Below are 20,218 nucleotides of genomic sequence, written 5' to 3' on the forward strand. Positions count from 1 at the left end.
TTTGTTTAAATTAATACAGCTAGTAACCGGCAAAGCGAAACTTGAACCTTTTCTCACTGCTATTTCTTTTTTTTTTTTTCTCCTATTTCAGTGGCAGTACCCTTACGCTTTATTCCTACAGTTCTCTAGTTGTAGATAAATAGCAAGTTGATCCTTTTGTATTCAGAAGAATTAATTCACTTGTAGCTTTCTCTGCATGTTTCTTAGAGTAGTGTGAATGTTTGCTCCTTTTTTTTTCCCCCAAAAAACATGCTGTTTCATTTTCATTGCAGATAAAGGAGAGCAGTTAAGTTTTCCACACACACATACTTCTTTCTTTCTCTTATATATTACTTTCCTTGGGTATCCTGTTAGTGACTGTTCTATCAACTAGAGTATTTCTTTATTATTAGCTGCTTCATTGTTTTTCATTCTAAGTTTATTTTTAAAGGTCAACAGGGAAAGCACTTTTTCTTGGTTAAAATGTGTGAATACACTCTAGTATAATTTTACCTTTTATAGAGCTAAAGATTTAATTGAATAGAACAGAAAAGAACTATATATTAAAGTATATGGAGACTGTACAAATTATTCCTAAAACTTATTAAAAAATAACTTTTTTGCTACTAGTAATTATGCACAAACTTCCTTAATTATCACTCATTAAAAGCTTGTAGTTGCAATGGGAATAATTTCCTGTCTTCCAAAAGTTGTTCCTTTGAGGCAGAGCAACTAAATCCCATTTAAAATCCCATTGCACCTGTGCTACATGTGGAGTCTCTGGATTTAAGGAAACTAATAAACCACATACCAGTTAGCTTTTATGGTTGATCCTGTTTTGATACCAGTCTTTGATACATTCTAGTTATGGGAAAGTCATTTAACTTTGTGATTTGAGGAGTTCTGCTAGGTTGTTGTTTGTATAGTTCAGATCTTTATTCTGGAATTGAAGAAAACTACGTGGATGTGCTTTCCAAGAATTGTTACTAAACTAACACAAACAACTTTTTAAAAAATCCCTGAAAAACCGTTTTCCTTGTAATAGATTATCTCCGTAGTCATATTATCATTTAAAAGATACAAGTTACCAATCATGATATGCCAAAATAAAGAGGAAGTAAGAATTTTGAAAGTTATTGGGACCAATAACTATGTCATGCCACCGCTATTATTCAAGTTTGTGATGTGAACAACATGTGGAGGTGTTGCTCCTTATTTTCTAGTCTTCGAATTTTTTTGTCTTCTGGATTTTAAATATTTGATTAGTTGGAGAGAATGCACATAGAAGATTTGACATCTCAATATGGAATATTAGATAGTATTGTAGGGATTGGCTTTAATGTATGTGTTTTGGGGTGTGTGTGTGTGAGAGAGAGAGAGAAGCCCTGAATATAAGTGTCAGAAATTTTTATTGGAAAAACATAACCAACTTGTAATTGAAACAGGATTAGTCAAGAACCATCAGCACCAACACAAGTGTATCTTTGCAGACCGAAGGAATCAGCTAAACAATTACAGTCATCTCAATCTCTACTAAAACAAAAATCGCATCCAACATGCCACCTGACACCATTTCTTTCTCTCTCTCTCCTTTGCTCCTTGCGATGTGGCATTCATCTCTCCTTGTGCCTCCGTTCTGAAGAGATAACAGTATAGCAACAACTCTGCCACTGAAATCCTGTTCTCTGACCGATTTTGGCACCTGCAAAGAGAAACAACCAGTAACAGGCAGCCGCAGCATCAGTATTAATCTTCCATGATGAAATCTTTACAGGTCAAGAACAAGCACACAGCTCTTTTCTCACTCCTTCACAGTGGACCATGCAACTAGTTGAAATGGAAGACAATGGATTGTCTGCAAGCCTTTTGAACAGTGGAGGATACAGGGCATTGGTTTTAGGTGAATTAACCCCCAAATATTCTTGAAGTTTGATATCTCCTTCGGTCTTTCTTTCTAGAATACCACTGTCATCTGATTTTTCAAATCCTTAGTATGACCACAAAGAATAAGTTTGCATATGTGGCATCTCGTCACTTTAGTTTCGAATAAAAGTATGAAAATAATTAATGCTAGAGGGCTTAATCTCTAAAACTGTGTGTGCACCTTTATATTCAAGAAATTTTTCTCTCAGAGCCAACCACATTGTACATTATGTTTCTCTAGAACATAACACAAGATGCTACTTGTGTAGGAAGTAGTTTTCAGTGGAAATCTAGTGAAAATGCATTATACTAGAAAAAGTCACCATTAAGCCCATGAAGAATATTATGAGGTTCCTGACTTCTTGGCATGTGTGGGCAAGAAAAGTGCCAAGAAGAGTGTTGGAATTCTAAACTTGACATTTTGTGCTTAGTACTGCTTCCATTTAAAAATGAGTACCATCTATGAAAGCTGCCTGTGCTGAGAGAACATGGAACTAGCTGTAGATAGGAAAGCTCCCAGTGTATACTCTACTTCCTACTCTCATTGTAAACCTACAAACATATTCCTGGCTTTTTCCCCACCATTTATAATTATACATCTTTACTTGGTAGTAGATGATTGTTCACTTACCAAAGTGAAAATTTAGCAGTAAAATGTGTTTTACTTCTGTAGTGTTCGATATTAATCCAGTTGTTATATAGGCAATGGAATTTTTTTAATTTTGGAAAGAATCTTAGAAGTCAAGTTAACCATTGGTTAGAGCAGGGTTTAATTTATTCAGGTTTGTAAGTTCAGTGTAGAGATCACTGTTTCACAAAAAAGAGAGAACAATTGCTTGGCCACTGGCCAAGAACTGTAACTCCATGCCGTTTATATGCATATGTACAGAGAGAGTCTAGAAGATTAGGTTCTTCTCATTATTGTGTAGAAAGTTAAATCTTTTCATACTTAAAAAAAAATATGGAATCCACCAAAGTCCTGAAAAAAGGTTAAAAGGAGGCAGAAAGCTGGAGGAAAGTATAGTAGTAAGGCATTGTACCTGTATGTGCTAAGGCTTGGTGTCAGCACCTTGGCTAGTGTTTTTAACATCAAGGAATTTCATCCCCCGAATACAGTACCTGTGATTTCTTTTTCAGGAAGTGTACTAAATATTTAAAGTTTGCCAGAGAGTTGAACTGTTACATGTATTTGCTGCTGAGAAGGTAGGGTTGGGTTTGTTTAAACAGAATGGGGGAACTGACAGAATTAAAACCCGTCCATTTTAACACTTACTCCCATTTAAGGGTTTTGATGTATATATTTATGCATTTGAAGAGAGATTAACGACCCCCCACCCCGCAAAGAAGGAAATGAAGTGCAGAGAGAGGAAAACATTAAGGTTCTAAAGTAATTAAGTCATTTAAACACACCTGAGGTATGTTTGATGCAGTATGCTCCCCTCAGTAATATCCAGCTCAGTGATTGAGGATGGGCATGGAGGGAGCATATATATAGTTAGGAAAGAAAACCTCCCTAGGAATTTCATAATATTTGTCCCTTCTCCTCCTCCTACCCTAGTCCTCAATCTATACAACCATACTCAAGCAAAAATAGGATTATGGGCAGTAGTTTCAAAACCCATCTCTATACATTGAACGTGTTTTTTTGGTTGGTTCATATTTCCAATGGCTCGTGTCTCTCATATCCATATTTAAGATATATTAAAGAATATAATGGAGAAAAATTTGAGGACATTTAATAAGGATAAATTTGAAGTAAATCGGTAAAAATTTTCTTAGTTCTTTTTTTCTGCACTGCTCTTTCTGTTAGCCTTTAATAGTGCCTTTTTGTTAATTTCACATTTCACTCTCCTGGTGATAAACTTTTAGAATGACATTATAAATATTTAATGAAATTAAAACTTAATTTGAGGACCTGGAGATACTAGCTTTTGAGGGATCCGTATTGTTCATACTGCTAAATGAATTTGGTGTTAAACTTGCTGAAACCTCCTTCTGAACTAGTTTTCCCAGATGGACTAATGCTGTTATGGTGCTGTTGAATATATTATTGTAAGTGATAAGCTTTTCTCTGCTTTCACCATCTTCATAATGTACCACACAGAATTCTTCTGCCAACCCTCATGGATTATAGGCAAGCTGAGAACGATATATCAGAAAATACTTTCTGTCTTATCTTGGCTTTATAGAAAGGCTGCTCTTCGAAATTGAGGGTTTTTTTGTGGGGCTGACATGTAACATACATTAAAGATTTGCTAAAGAAGTTTAAACTAGGATGTTTAACTTTTTCAGGAAATCCATTAGTTTTACATGTGAAAATGCATTTTATAACTCTTTAAGCTTTATAGTTTAATGCCTACACACCCCCACTTAAAAAACAAAATTGCCATTAAAGGAAATGCTCAAAAATACCCCAAATCTGCCTAGCAGTTTTAATCTGACATTTTACAGAGATTCTACTGTTGCTGTAACGTAATTTTAGCTTAGAATGTTAAGCCAAGAGGATACTAAGTTGCCAGAAAGGACTTTGATTACAAATAGAAAGCATTTCTATGCTAAATATCTGGTGAGGGACAAACTGGTTTTACCTTCCATATAAATTTTTAAAAGTTAAAAATTTTAGAAGGTGGTATGTTTTGCAGGTTACTTAAATGATGAGGCAATATTGAGATCTGTTGTATACTTGTCTAACCTGGGTATTTTAATATATTTAAGTAATTCAGAATATTAGATCTTATTTTAAAATACTGTTAAAATAGCTGTAGTGTGTACTGTTAAGGTCCATTGCTATATCTTTTTGTTTAAATGGAAAAGAGCCATGTCCTTTTATTGTATGTGATTACCAAACCTACCTCTCTCTTTAATGGGATCTTTTCTTACTCGTCCCTTCAACACCATAATTGTCTACAGAGACCAGTTCCCTTCCAGAGATGCTGTTTGTTTCTTCTTAGACCTTCTCTGCTTTAATTGCTTAGCTGGTGGATGACTTGAGAATTGAAACTTGGTGTTCTTACTAAACATGATCTAGCTGTCTGGATTGCCTCTTTTTTTTATTTTAATAATTTGGACTACCTTTGCCATGCGTTACAGGATTCCATTCCATAATGATTCAGATCAGTTTTGAGCCCAGGTCTGCCTTGCTTCTCCCGAACCCTCTGAAAACAATTAATTCTGAGGATGGCCCAGAGGCTAATGTCAGTCTCAAGCCAGGAGAGCGTGGCCTACAGTATATAGATCTTTGGAAATGATCTGCAGTAAAGATAAGTTTAGTTGCTAAGACTACCATATTCTAGACTGTTGTACCTTGGGGCTAGACCAGAACTGGGCCTTGCCCCTTTCTGTAAGGAGAGGATACTAAGCAGTATTGCCTAGTGTTTGCCTAAAAGTATGTGTATTTATCTGTTCAGGCTGCCATAACAAAATACCATAGACTGGACAGCTTAAACAAGAGAAACTTATTCCTCACAGTTTTAGAGGCTGGAAGTCTAAGATCAAGGTCCAGCAGGGTTTAGTTTCTGATGGGGCTCTCTTCCTGGTCTGTAGATGGCCGTCTTCTCAAGCCTTCACATGATTTTCTTCTCTGTGCTCCCACAAAGAGATGGTGGGGTTGGAAGGAGAGATCTCTTTCTCTTCCTCCTCAAAAAGCCACTAATCCCATTCTGAGGGCTCCACTCTCGGGACCTAAGCTAGCTCTAATTACCTCACAGAGTCCCCTTCTCCAGATACTATCACGTTGGGGTTTAGGGCTTAGACATACAAAATTTGGGAGGAACACAAACCTTCAATCCATAATAGCATGTATACTTTTTCTCAGTGGGATTTGAGAGAAGTTACTTAGAGTTATTGAATTATCTTTCCTCTAGAATTGTGTCACTTTAAGGTCCAGGATATTGTGGAATAAATATTAAATTACAATATGGAAGATGTAAATATATTTCACTGAGGACTATGGAGGATTTATGTCTATTTGCATATGACTTTGTTATGGTTCCTTCCCTTGACATGCCTCTTAAATACCTAGGATCCAGCTTTTCTTTTAAACTAGTGCTCCTGACATTTTGTTTCTTCCTGTAAACTTTACAATTCAAACTGAATGAAGCCTGCCTGTGCTTTTGTATTGTAAGATCTTACGGGGCATACTTGACATGTTTTATAGAGGGTAAAAAGCTTGCTTAGCTGGCACAGACATACATTTTATTTTCTTTAGTAAGTATATTATGATATTGATTACTGCCATTGTATAAACATCTGAAGATTACCAGAAATTATAAAACAAATGTAATTATGTGTCAACAATCTAGTTGAATCTCATAATTATATATTTATGAGTTAATAAAATTTAATATCTGTAAATTCGTTTTTAAAATAGTATCCCCATACCACATTTTTCAAATGAAAGCTGAAACAAGTATTTTTGCTGGTATTCTAATAGGCATTTCACTGTTTTATCAGATTATTTTAAATTATACCAACTTACTAAGTGTTTAGTAGCTTCCTACATGTATAAGAAATTAATGGCAGGTTTTAAGGCAGCAAACATTAGTAATCTGAAGAAAGAAAGTTACCACTTTCTGTGTTCTGTGGCATAAATGAATTTGAATTGTTTCATACTCATGGGCACAGCTATATGGCCAGTTTCTTACTCTACTTTATATAACTAAATGGAGACAACTGAACTGTGGTTTGACTTTATTGTTTGAAAGCTTTTTAATCTATTTCCTCTCCTTATAATGAATCTTCAGTTATTTAATCCCCTGGGACATTATCTTACCTTTTTTCATTAAAATTAGAAATATTTGTAACTGAAGCTACATTAAATGAGGAAATTTCAGAGAATTTAGTGTATCTATTTTAGAAAATGCTCCCCAGAATTTTAGAAAAGTTCATCTTCACTTAAATTTATTATTCTTTCTTTTTTTACTTAAATTTTATTTTGAAGGTTTCTATGTATCATCTAATGCCTAATTTACATTAAATATCTCTGCAACAAGTAGTGGTTGTTTCATTTTAAAATAACAAATAATCTTAAGGTCAGGTGGAATATGAACAACATACTTAGATTTAGTTTTTTAATCTGTGAACGTTTGTTTTTTGTTTTTCTTTATGATACTTAGAATATTCCTTTCACTTTAAGCCTTAGATACAGGTGTAATAGACTTTATATCTCTATTATCTGCTTTACAATGAAATAATATCTATATTTTCAAAGTAAATTTCAGAACTATTAATTTTTTGAGATAAAGGATTTAAAAAAATATATCAGAAGATAAATCATTAAGAGACAGTGCTAATGAAAAACAAATATTTAAATAACCTCTGTTCCATGTGGTATAGATTTATAACGGTAGTGGTACACATTTAGGCCAAGGCAATCTGGATTTGTTTACTTAATAAATAGTTATTCAAAAATATTATAAAATTGGGCATTCATAGAACTTTTCACTGAAATTTGGTATGTTCTTGTTTGTTAAGTAGTACTTAAATTTATATTGACAAATCAAGAGGTATGTGTGTAATGGGTGATTTTATTTGTTTTGGTGTCTAATTTTTTTAAATGTTCTAAAAATTATATATTTTGAGACATGAAAAATATTTATCAAAATGTTTAGATTAAATGAATGTTAAAGTAAATTTCTTTAGGATTTGCCTAGGTCTGCTCTGATAACTAAGGATCTGCCACAGCTATTCGTAAAATTTTTGTTTTAAGAGTCTCTTTAAAATTGTAGTGGGATTTATCCAAAGTGAGTGGTCAGACTGTGTGTGTGTGTGTGTGTGTGTGTGTGTGTGTGTGTGTGTGTGTGTGTATTCCAAATGTTGTAAGGTCTCAGAATAATCAGTAGTTCTGTCTCCTACCTTTCTTCCTCTTTTGACTGTTGTGAAATATCTTCATTTCATTTGTTTTGTACTAGTAAATTATTCCCTCGTAAATTAAAATTTGGATGTACCAGAAATAAAACTTTCAGCTCATTTTGTGTTATAAGTCAGTTTCAGACTACCTTGCAGTCATTTTCAGTTTAGACATTATAAAAATAGATTTCTTGTGGTACAGAATAAAAGTCAGCATCTCGTTAGGTATAAAGATTTTCATGTGGAGGATGGTTTCTTGAAATAGGCTTTTGCCTTATCTCTTTCTATCTTTCAGGCATTGAAAAGAGCACTTTGGTCTTTTAACTCAGTGGAACTTTATAATACACTGTTCTTCCCATCACTGTAAAAAATTGGTGCATAAGTAAAAATATCTTTTTTATATCACAAATAAATTGAGCTTGTTATAGTCCCCTCTCTTCATTTTCAGGAAGAGGCAGAAATTCAGGCAGAACTTGAACGTTTGGAAAGAGTCAGAAATCTTCACATTCGAGAGCTCAAAAGAATAAATAATGAAGATAATTCACAGTAAGTCATTATTTGTATTTCACAGTTTTACATAATAAAAGTTTTTTCTCCCCTTGGAGATCATAAACAGAGTATTTCCTTGTCGGGGGGCTTCTCACCATAGACCTCAAGTCCTTCCCATGGCTCAGAAGGCCTCGTTTGATCTGGTCTCTGGCCACCTCACCACCCCATCTCTCTCATCGTCCCCTCACTTATATGTCGTAGACACACTGGCCCCCTCAAACATGTCTGACTTGTTCCCTCAAGGCTCTTGTGCTCACCATTTCCTCTTCCTGAAATGTTCCTCCTCTAAATATCTGAGTGGCTTACTCCTTATTTCACTCCCCGTGGTCATTAGAGAAGCCACCCTGTCTAAAAGAGCAGTCCTTGCCTCACTCCATCCCCTATCTCAGTATCCTTGCCTTACTTTATTTGTTCTTAGCATTTATCACTATTTGGAATTACAAATTTTTTTTTCCAGTTATTTTATGTTTCCTTTCACTCGAATGTAAGCTGCATGAGAGCAGGGACTTAGTTTTGTTCTTGCTATATCCCCAGAACCTAGATCAGTGCCTGGCATATGGTAGGCACAGAATAAATATTTGTTAACTAAATACCAAAGTTAATATTATTGTAGTGAGGAAAAAATTATTTCAGCCAAAGGGATTTCAGTAAGCCGTGTATCCAGCATTATGTAAAAACTGGAGAAGAAATAGAAAAGTAGTTTAAGTTATAGTCTCTGTCCTTAATCCCTAATTATCAAAATGACATTAAACGCTAAAGGAATTCAAAGAATAGAAAATATATGTGGACTGGTGGGAACTTTATGAAGAAGATAGAAATTAAACAAGGAATTAATTGGATTTAGTCAATGTAGAGGACAGGAAGGATGTCTTTTTACACTTTAAGACTTATGTAATTTAAATCTTCATGACCTAATACAAGTGTCAGAATCGCAAGTGGCCTATTTCTGCCGTGAAATACAAATATCTTGCTTAAAAGAAGGCCTATTTATGATCATCTCTGTATGAACACAATCATTCCAATGTATAATGTCAATGAAATAATAGTTATGTAATATCCTTAATTGTACCAGATGAAAATTCTGATAACGCAGATAAGACAAAACTAATTTAAAATTGGCTCTTCTGAAAATTATGTCCAAACTTGTTTGTGGATATTACTTAATCCACTTGTTGGAAATTAAATAAATTGTTACAGCTTTACATTTTTCTTTTCTTTCTTTTTTTCTTCTTTTGGCTGTGTGGCTTGCGGCATTTTAGTTCCCCGGCCAGGGATTGAACCTGGGTCATGGCAGTGAAAGCGCCAAGTCCTAACCACTGGACCACCAGGGAATTCCCTACATTTTGCTTTAAAACTAACAGAAATCTCTTTTATTTATAAGTTCTCAGGAAAAGCTTAAATTATCAAAGCTGTGTTGCTATTGAATAAAATATCATGTGTTTGCATCTGGAATTATAAAGCTATCATTGATTTTTTTTTTTCCTTAAATATCAAGAGTGTACATTTTGGAACCACATTTTTCTGCTAACCCCTGCCATGTATTAGCTGTTGACCTTGGACAAGTTACTTAACCTTTCTGTGCAGTAGTGCCCTCATCTGTAAAATAGAGGTAGTAGCAGGGCCTACTTCAAAGGGTTGGTTAAGAACCAAATGAGATAATACAGGTGAGTGCTTAATGTATAGCAGGTGCAATAAGCTTTAAATAGTAATAGCAGTATTGTCTGTGGTGGTTTTTTTTAAAGGATTTCTTTTTTGATTGGGAATTAAATTTTTATTTATAAAAGGCAAAGGCTGTAAAATTTCACCATGGATGAAAGCCAGTTTATAAATATAATTATTTTTAATCATAGGTCAATATTATAAAACTTGATTAACTGTAACTCCCAAAATAAAAGTATATTTTTCCAAGGGAAGTAATTCCTGCTGAACAGATACGGGATTTCATAAAGCTCTTAGTAATACAGTAGTCGGTAGGTCTTTATCACAGTGCTATAATTGGTCATTGAACCTGAATATTCGGCTATAAATGTTAAGCTTTGTGAACACCAGAGCGTTAAGATGGGTGATAGTCATGCAGTTAGAGAAGGAAAAGTAGTATGGAATGGAATTCAAAATTAGCAGAAGAGTAGCTGAAAAAGAAGTAGCTGGGAGTAGAATAAGAGCTAACTTTGTTGTGGACGAAACCTTTTCGTGGGTGTTTTCATGTGCCTGAGTGTTTTTTTCCCCACCCTTAAGGTTCAAAGATCACCCAACGTTAAATGAAAGATATTTATTACTCCATCTGCTTGGTAGAGGTGGCTTTAGTGAAGTGTATAAGGTAATGTACATTTTTTTCCTGTTCTTCATACTAATACGACAAAGATATAGGAATATGTGGTTAAGAAGTACATGTCTTTTTATTGATTTTATGATTTTTTGACTGTTTTTATGTCCTCTCATTACAAAAAAGAGTCTGTGGTGGCTTACACTGTCTTATCTCAAGAGTCTAAAAACTATCCTTGTGCCTTTGCAGTCCCTCTGATATTTGGTACCTGGTTATCACTAGCCAGTCTGATACAAGTAATAACAACCATTAGAATCAAGATAGGCAGGTAGCCATTTAATATAGTACATTTATGGAAAGGTTGTATCCCTTAATTTAAACATGTGTCACAAGTCTTACATGTCCTGAATTTACCCTAATTTCTACCTGTTTTAAGGCCAGTGTTTCTCAAATGTGTATTTATAAATGTAGAAATATTTACTCATATGTTTAATGCTTTATACCTTACTTTTTTTCCACTTTATGTTATCTTTCTGCCCAACCTTTAAATATTGAAGTTCCTAAGGTCTCATCATTCTTGTTCTCCTTTCAAATATATCCCCCTCCCATTCACTAAGTTATCACCTATTTGATTTCAGATACAGATGTATAGATACATAGCTATCTACCCCCCACTTTCCTTCCGAGCCCTGTACCTGCTGGTCTATATGACTTAATCTGTTCACCTCATGTGGATGCTTCATAAGCACTGCAAACTCACATCTGAAATAGAAGTTCTCTCTTCTCCCAACGCGCGCCCCCCCCTTTTAACACTGCTCCCTACTTTAATACACAGCACTGCCATTTATCTGCCCAGTCCCTCAAGTGAAAAACATAAAAGCCATCCTTCAATTCACCTTGCCCTTAACTCCCTTCCCCCAACATAACCAGTCCCTGGTATCTGTCATTATTAATGTCATTAAGCTCTCCTAAATCCAGCAATGACCCTTCTCCCTCTCTCTTAGCGCAGGGCCTCATTGTCTCTTGTTGCATTGCCTAGCTGATCACCTTTTTTCTGGGCATTGAGTTTCTCCAGTTCATTTGTGTATGCTGCAGCTAGAGTGGCCTTGTTATAAAATGCAGTCTGATCATCTCACTCCCCTGCTTATAAGCCCCAGTGGCTTCCCATTTGCTCTTAGCATAAAGTTATATGAAGGTCATAGCTTCACCTTAAACTTCAATTCCTATAGAAGGCTTCCCTGTTAGTCTGCCTTTGATTAGCTCCTTGTAACACTTGGTGCTTCATTACGTATTGGTATAGTCAGCGATTAAGACCTTGGGTTCTGAAGCCAGACAGGCTGGGTTTGAATCCTGGCTAATTCTGACTGCTGTATAAACTTGGGCTTATTGCTTACCATCCTCTGCCTGTCTTCACCTGGTAATGCTTATAGTACCTACATCATAGGATCATTATAGTGATTAAACGAACTATCACAGGAAAATCACAAAGAACTTTGTTGCTGAGAAAATGTAAGCTCATTAGATTGTTATTAGAAATCCTCTCTGTTCAACGAGACAACCTGTATCCAGTTCTGACTCTGGGGCAAATTATGGGATTTGGATTCAGAGAACTTCATTTCTGATCTTGGTTCAACCGTGAACTATTTTTTGTTTTGTTAACTTGGATGAGCATTAAGTGTCACCCATCAAGAGTGATCTGTGAAAAAAAAAAAAAAAAAAAAAAAGAGTGATCTGTGAGCTCTCTTCCAATTCCTGTTTCTCTGATTCTAATGGTAGTTCATCCTCAGGCACTTAATGGTTGAGTAGTCTTAGGCCACAAGGTAGAAAAGAAGGTCATAATGTTGCTCATTGTGGATCTAAAAATCACCAAAAGTATAGTTAGCTAGCACTAGCTCCGCCTAGAGGTTGCCTGGCTTCTGAGCCTACTGATAGCTTTCATGACAGTCTTCTGCCACTGCCCAATAGTATTTCCATTGTTTTTAGCCCCATAGATAGGGTATAAAAGGGACTTTTCTTTTGGAAGAAAAGGCTTCTGTAGAAATTAGAAAATGCAGATTGTGGGTCCCTAATGACTTGAACCCTCATTACTGATTTAAATACTAATGACAGCCCCTCCGACCCCTTCAAGTCCTTTCATTGTTGCCAGGTCGCTTGGTAAACAAAGTAGCTGACTGTAAGTCAAAAAATTGACTCTTCTCTATACCAAGGTGGAAAGCATTGAATCAGTTGATCAGTGATTACCATCTTAGCTTTATGGGAAGGTATACTTTACTCTCCTAATCTTGGGAGAAAGATGTGTCATATACAGTTATTATAATCATTATACATGGATGATAACTTTATTAGTACTTAGAATTTTATTTTCTCCTATTTTTTTTACTATGATTGCCTTTGAGTTTTATAAAAGCTTTTTTGCTTTCTCTCACATGAACTTCTTTTATATTTCTTAAAACTTAACTTTTAATAGTATAATGAGCTAATGTTTATTGGATATTTATTATGAATCATATATTATTCTGAACACTTTATATGTTTCACCCCATTTAGTCAACAACCCAAACTTCATGAGACTGAGGCTATTAGAGAGGGTATTAAGCACAAAGTCATGCAGCTAATAAGTTCATCTGACTCCAAAGTAAATATTCTTAATTTCTGCATCATGTATTATTTCTGATCTCATGCTTTTATAATTTCGTGACAAGCAGTTTACCCCTACTGCTTATTTTAAGGTTAAATTGATAGAGGCAGTGGGAACTAGGAACCTTCTTCCTAATAAATATGTAAGCTTTTAGTGTTTTAAGGGAGCGCTTTTGTGTAAAAGTCACAGTTGAACCTAAATTATTAAATTCCTCTTTAATGATACTGTTTTTAAAAAACATTTATAAGTCACCTGAAGCCTTAAAATATTGATCATTCTTTATTTAAGAAATAGTCTGGTCATTTGAACAAACAAGTATAAAACCTTTTTTGAGCCCAGATTAAGGAAATATTACTGATAGAGTTAGGTATGATAATTACATATGGTTAATGGTTATGGTTATGTTTAAACAGTTTCATAATAAAAGTTCAGAATTTTTTTTAGAACAGTTGGGAAATTGTTAGGAACTTGTTAATTTTCAAATAAGGGGGGGGAAAAAAGGTGGAGTTGCTAGGAAAGGATACAGGAACCCACCAAAAATGTATTACAGCCGCCTGTTTTCCTGGCCACTTACTGCTACTACCAGTATAGAGAAGAACGTCTATGTTAAAAACAGATAGCTTGGGACTTCCCTGGTGGTGCAGTGGTTAAGAATACACCTGCCAGTGCAAGGGACACGTGTTAGATCCCTGGTCCGGGAAGATACCACGTGCCGCGGAGCAACTAAGCCCATGCACCACAACTACTGAAGCCCGTGTGCCACAACTTCTGAGCCCGTGTGCTACAACTACTGAAGTCCTCGCATCTAGAGCCCGTGCTCTGCAACAAGAGAAGCCCGCGCACCGCAACAAAGCGTAGACCCCACTTGCCGCAACTAGAGAAAGGCCATGCACAGCAACAAAGACCCAACGCAGCCAAAAAAAAAAAAACAAAACCCAGAGAGCTTTATTGTTTTATCTTGATTCAATATATTGGCACTTATAAAACTTGAACGTGAAAATTCACATTAAGGTTTTCTCTGATTTAGCACCATGGAATTTGTATCTTGTTTCTGATAATAAATGTGCCACTGAACTATATATAACCTTAGCAGAGATGACTACCAAAAATCGTAATGTGTATTCTCATTCCATATTATTGCAAAAATTATCACTCAAAAAAAAAAAAAATCTCTTCACTATTCAGTTGGTCTTTGGTCCAAACTCTTCTATTCCTTGAATCCTAGGCTTTTGACCTTTATGAACAAAGATATGCTGCTGTGAAGATCCATCAGCTTAATAAAAGCTGGAGGGATGAGAAGAAGGAAAACTACCACAAGTAAATATTAATTCTTTATGATTTTTATCAATTTTGAAAATATATTTAATTGTCATGGAGAATTAATATATTCTCTTTCTCGTAGACATGCCTGCAGAGAGTATAGAATACACAAAGAACTGGATCACCCCAGAATAGTTAAACTCTATGATTATTTCTCCTTGGATACAGATACGTAAGTGAATATAAAAGGATTTATTTTTTAAGAAAAGACATGTTGGCTTTTGCTTCCCCTATTCCATAGTGATAATATAAATACTCTTCATTTGTCCATTGTGATTCTGAATTATTGGATAATATTTTATGTCTGATTTTTTTCTCTTCTCCATTGTAGGTTTTGTACAGTGTTAGAATACTGTGAAGGCAATGACTTGGATTTCTATCTGAAGCAACATAAATTAATGTCAGAGAAAGAAGCTAGGTCTATTGTAATGCAGATTGTAAATGCACTAAGATATCTCAATGAAATCAAACCCCCTATTATACATTATGATCTTAAACCAGGTAATTAATAAAATTTTTGTCTAAATAAGCTTTAAAGAGTGTAATTTTTAAAAGTCATGCTTGCTAAGTTATCCGAAAATATGCTTTTTGGTTTAGTTTTTAAAAGTCAATGGAATACTAGTGGTAGTAGCTGAAGGGTTTTTAAAATTTATATCACTGCATTTTAAAACTATATTTTAAATGTATATCTTAATTGATTAAAAATTTTACATATGCATGTTAAGTGTATTATTTCCCAAAAGTCCAGCCTTAGTAGTAAAGATAATGTTTTTCATTTATGTTTCATTAAAAGAACTTTATACTTTGTTCTTAGGAAACATCCTTCTGGTAGATGGAACAGCATGCGGAGAAATTAAAATTACTGATTTTGGTCTGTCCAAGATTATGGATGATGACAGCTATGGTGTAGATGGAATGGATCTAACTTCCCAAGGGGCAGGCACTTACTGGTAAGTGTATTATTAAAAACACCAAAATTACCTAGATTAGTGCCCAGTCTTTTTAATGAGAGTTTATTTTCGCATACCTTTGAGATTACTGTGGTGTGATGAGAGTACTGATATGAAGTCTCTGAGCTGAGAGACTACTATCATCAGTCCTGTTTCTCTCTCACCTGGTCTTCACTGTAACTATCAGCAAACCGGAAGAAGAAAAACTTGGCATCAGCAGGTGACTACCAGCTAGTTCCCTACCAGCCAGAAACTCCTAACATGGAGAATTTGTGAATCTTGTTCTGTAATGTTGGAGTGATGTTTATCATGAGTAATGATACTTAATATAATATCTTAGCTATTAAAAGCAATAACTAATAAGCATTAAGCCCTCTCTGTAGAGGTTTTGTGGTTACAGTTTTTGTTTAAGATGGATGTTTTGTCGATAATGAATGAAAGAGAAATTTGGTACAATCTTGGTCTTTGGCCTTAACGCTCAAAAATCTTTTTAATAACTTCATACATACAGATATAAATCTAGATAGAACCATAGATTCACTGATACGAGTCTAAATGAATGTCATTCCCTTCGGAGTGACCTACGTGTTGACAAAAATTACTTCAGTGTGAATTTTCAAACTTAGTATCAAATTTGCCAAAGTGGAGCACATAGACTATAAAATTTCAAAACTAATTTAGTTTTCAGAATAAATTAGTTTAGCAAAAAGAGTGAAGAAATCTTAAATGGAAGGGAGATAACTACTCAGCTTCACTGAGCAGGATGGTGACTACAAACATAAATGTGACTTTGGAGTCTTCAGAACAATCTTCACATAGCCTGGGCAATAATAACCAATTCTAGAAAATGCCACAGGTTGGTATGGACCTTACTTTTCAGAGTAAGGATTAGTCATGTTCCATGTATTCATTTTTTTTTTTTTTTTTTTTTTGCGGTACGCGGGCCTCTCACTGTCGTGGCCTCTCCCGTTGCGGAGCACAGGCTCCGGACGCGCAGGCTCAGCGGCCATGGCTCACGGGCCCAGCCGCTCCGCGGCATGTGGGATCTTCCCGGACCGGGGCACGAACCCGCGTCCCCTGCATCGGCAGGCGGACTCTCAACCACTGCGCCACCAGGGAAGCCCTCCATGTATTCATTTAAAGCCAGTTTAGAGTTTCAAATGATGCTTGTGGCATTTTTTAGGAATATAAGATAATGTATCATAATTTTCTTTCAATATATATTCTTTAAAAGTCTGTCATTCAAACTAGTAACTCCTTAAAAGTCAGTACCCTCAGTCAGTAGTCTTTAGGCTTCTTTCTTTTAGCAACAAGGCTCCTTTTTTCACCAGAAAATCTTAGACTCCTAATAAAACCAACAAAAATAAGGCTTCTTGGTAGAACCCTGTATTCTGTGGCAGACAGCTTGAAAACCATGTTCTAAGTAATAGATCATCCTTCCTCTGCAGAGACTCCCACCATACTGTTTCCCTCTCACTCTGGCTTCCCTAAGTGCAGGGCAGGGCAAGGAAATTTCCCCCTGACAGATGGGCATGAGACAGGGAAGCTTATGTTTTAGGGTGCTGTGCAGGAAGAAGATACAGTCATGGCATTTCCATGTTAGGAACCTGGAATTATATACTTCTTGTAGAAACAGCTTTCCCCAAAATGGTTAGTTTTTAATTCATATACAAACTTTTAGAATATAGGTATGTAGTGCTTTTACACATCATCCCCAGAAGCTTAAATTATTTGTCAGTATCGCTTAGAAGAAAACGAGTTTTGTTTCTCCCTTCCTCTTGGGTCTGAAATGCAAGCATCCACTAAATCCTGCTGTCGTTTTCCCCGAGTAGCTTTGGTATCTATTCCTACACTTCCTCTCCTTGATTATATACCCTTTTACCTTGAGAGACGGTATAGCACAGTGTTTAAGAGTCATTCTTGTTTCAGTTACACACACATAAACCTACAGAAAATATACGCTTTTATTCATAAAAAAAATCTGGCTTTTTACTTGATTTGGAGGGTAGGAAAGGATTTACGTCACAAATAAGTTATTGGTCATCTGTGAATGTTCTGCTGAAATTTAAACGATTTTAGCATAGTGAGTATAAAACTAAAAAGAGTAGCTTCCCATTTAGCTGTATTATTCCTTTTCAGGAATTTGTAGTTTATCTAAATTTTTGAAGTGTGAGATGCTTGCATCCTGATGGAGCTTTTTATCAATACTTATAACCTAAGGTTAAAAGTAAAAATTTATTTTTACTTATATGTATTTTTACCTTTTAAATAAATTTTACAATCTATTTTTACCTTTTCTTTATCTAAAATTATAAATTTATAAATAAAAATAGTGTTTTTGAATGCTCCATATATTTCTGATGCTGCTACTGTTTGAAACTGTACAATGAATTAACGCTGTAATGGAGGTAACATCTGCCTGGAGGGAAGCAGAGAAGGCTTGTGAAAGTTGGGCGGGTCTTGAAGAAGAAAGGGTGGTCACTGTGTGAACTGGAGTAGTTAAGGAAGGCATAAGAGGTTGTCATATTCAGAAGCATTGAGGGGAAGCACAGTGTAGGGAACCAAGTGAATCGGCTTTGCCTAACCAGTTTGAGGGGCTGGGGGTCAGGAGAAGAGATTTTGGAAATTTTAAGTTGCTGCTAGATTAGGACAGGTCTCGTGTTACAAGCAAGAGATACGAGGTCTTGCCTGGGCAGTGAGTGAGGTTGAGGTTCTTTAAACAAAAGAACTGGCTGATCAGATGTGTATTTTAGGAAGAGAACTTCCTACAGTTTGAAGATTGGTGAAGGGGGGATAGGAGAGGATTTCTTCTATTAGTAGATACTTAGAACATTGTAATTTCTAATGATAATTTATCATTTCTGTAGCTCATACACTACAGAAATGTATATAAGTTGACCCTTGAACAGTGCAGGGGCACCGGTCCTCTGCACAGTCAAAAATCTGAGTATAGCTTGCAGTTGCCCTTCATATACGTGGTTCCTCCACATGCCCGAAATTCAACCAGTCAGGGATTGTGTAGTGCTGCAGTATTTACTATTGAAAAAAATCCTCATATAAGTGAACCCGTGTTGGAAAAGGGTCAACTGTATATTACACACTTTAACCACAAAGTTGTTTGTTTTGGCTCTAAAGTCAAATGATACAGGGATACAAATGCCTTAAACGTTAGGACTTTAATCAGTGAAAATCACCTAAGGTTTTTGTATGGATAAAATGAGTGTAGGATTTTACATTTAGAAGGTTTTAAATTATAAATTGTTAATATCCTTTCCTTTTTTTCTCCCCCCAAAACCTAGGTATTTACCTCCTGAGTGTTTTGTAGTTGGAAAGGAACCACCGAAGATTTCCAACAAGGTTGATGTGTGGTCAGTCGGAGTCATCTTCTTTCAGTGTCTTTATGGTAGAAAAGTAAGTTGAAGTATAACAGATTCAGCTATATGGAGATAAGTTGAATTTTCCCCTTTTAAAGTTTCATTAACTTGAAGTCAATTTAGTCAAGAATTCCAAGAATGCAGACCTGGTTGAGGCAACAACAAAAAAAAACCAAAACAACCGTTTATTTGGGGTTAGGAGCAGACTGGGAAGCAGAAATACATGAAAGCACTTGAATTGTGTTCCGCTGGACTACAAAAGCGGAGGAGGGTGCTTATAGGCAAAAAACTGCAAGCTTACACAAATTGTCAAGAATTAGGACTGGAGCTGGCGAGAAGTAAGGGTGCTTGTTAAGCAAAGATTGGGGTTTGAAATGATGACATAGTTGCGGGGGGGGGGGGGACTTTGAAAGTACAAGGTTGCAGCTGGCGATTGCTAGCAGATAGATACGGTTTTGAAAGCATCTAGTGGTTTCCTTTAGTTTGATACAGTTCAGAAAGTTCAGGTTTTCTCTGATGCAGGAATGGGTCTGAAACCACATCCACAATGGCCACCCAGCTCCATTTTGGATGCCTGAACCATAGTTACTCCATTTGATTTTTTAAATGATCTTAAATATATTATCACTTCCTAAAATTTCCGTGGATCAGAATTATTTTAATGTCACAACAGCTTCTTTGGCCTGCTCTTTGCCTTTTTTTCTTTTAAGAAGAAGAAGTAACTAATCTGTTAACAGTGCTAACGTTTTTCTATTGCTAGGAATAAAGGAGTCAAAACTGTTCATGATCCTCCATTCTCTCCACTTCCTCACCTCCTCTACCCCATTCCCACCCCACACACACACAGTTTGGCCTGAGCATGTTTCCTCCTGTGCTTCCTCAGGGAAACTCCATCAAACTTAGTACTAATTTTTCCCAAACCTCTCTTTACATTGAAGTCAGAACTGTAAGCTACCATAGATATCCTTATCCCATTCAGTCCCTCCATCAGTGTGAAAAGAGAGATTCAGGGACTTGTCTGGGAACTCACTGCATGTTAGGACCAAACCCAGAGCTGATTCATTTAAGTTAGTGTGTCATACTCAAGGTATTTCACTCTTTGGACTTTTTTCACGGATGTTTCCACTACTTCTCCATCTCTTCTCTAATTAAACTTAAATTTTAAACATTCAGAATAAAATTTAAAATAGTTTTGTTTTTATTTTTATCTTAATTACTTATATGGCAATGGTAGTATTTTCTGTTGCTTATTCACAATGTTTTGGCTATGCTAAGGATTGATCAGATGCTCTTCCTCAGCCTGCTATCAGTTATAACCTTGTTTCTATGAGAATGCATCCCAGCTTGCAAGTAACTGAGAGTAAGATTTTTTTAG

At 35.7% G+C, this 20,218-nt stretch overlaps 1 protein-coding gene and 1 non-coding gene across 2 annotated transcripts in view; one reads left to right on the plus strand and one right to left on the minus strand.

Moving 5' to 3' along the window:
* The window catches only part of TLK1 (tousled like kinase 1), a 151,302-nt gene that overhangs the window by 123,939 nt on the left and 7,145 nt on the right, over nucleotides 1–20,218 (plus strand). The window contains exons 13-19 of the mRNA XM_032637341.1: nucleotides 8,198–8,295; nucleotides 10,534–10,615; nucleotides 14,425–14,516; nucleotides 14,602–14,691; nucleotides 14,851–15,020; nucleotides 15,334–15,469; nucleotides 18,769–18,880. Coding sequence (XP_032493232.1) covers nucleotides 8,198–8,295; nucleotides 10,534–10,615; nucleotides 14,425–14,516; nucleotides 14,602–14,691; nucleotides 14,851–15,020; nucleotides 15,334–15,469; nucleotides 18,769–18,880 — 780 coding nt within the window. The remainder of the gene's footprint in view (nucleotides 1–8,197; nucleotides 8,296–10,533; nucleotides 10,616–14,424; nucleotides 14,517–14,601; nucleotides 14,692–14,850; nucleotides 15,021–15,333; nucleotides 15,470–18,768; nucleotides 18,881–20,218) is intronic.
* On the minus strand, nucleotides 9,558–9,629 carry TRNAE-UUC. Its single transcript has one exon. It is a non-coding gene; the product is annotated as a tRNA-Glu (tRNA).

This window comes from Phocoena sinus, chromosome 7 (assembly GCF_008692025.1).
Source record: "Phocoena sinus isolate mPhoSin1 chromosome 7, mPhoSin1.pri, whole genome shotgun sequence".
Taxonomy (NCBI): Eukaryota; Metazoa; Chordata; class Mammalia; order Artiodactyla; family Phocoenidae; genus Phocoena; species Phocoena sinus.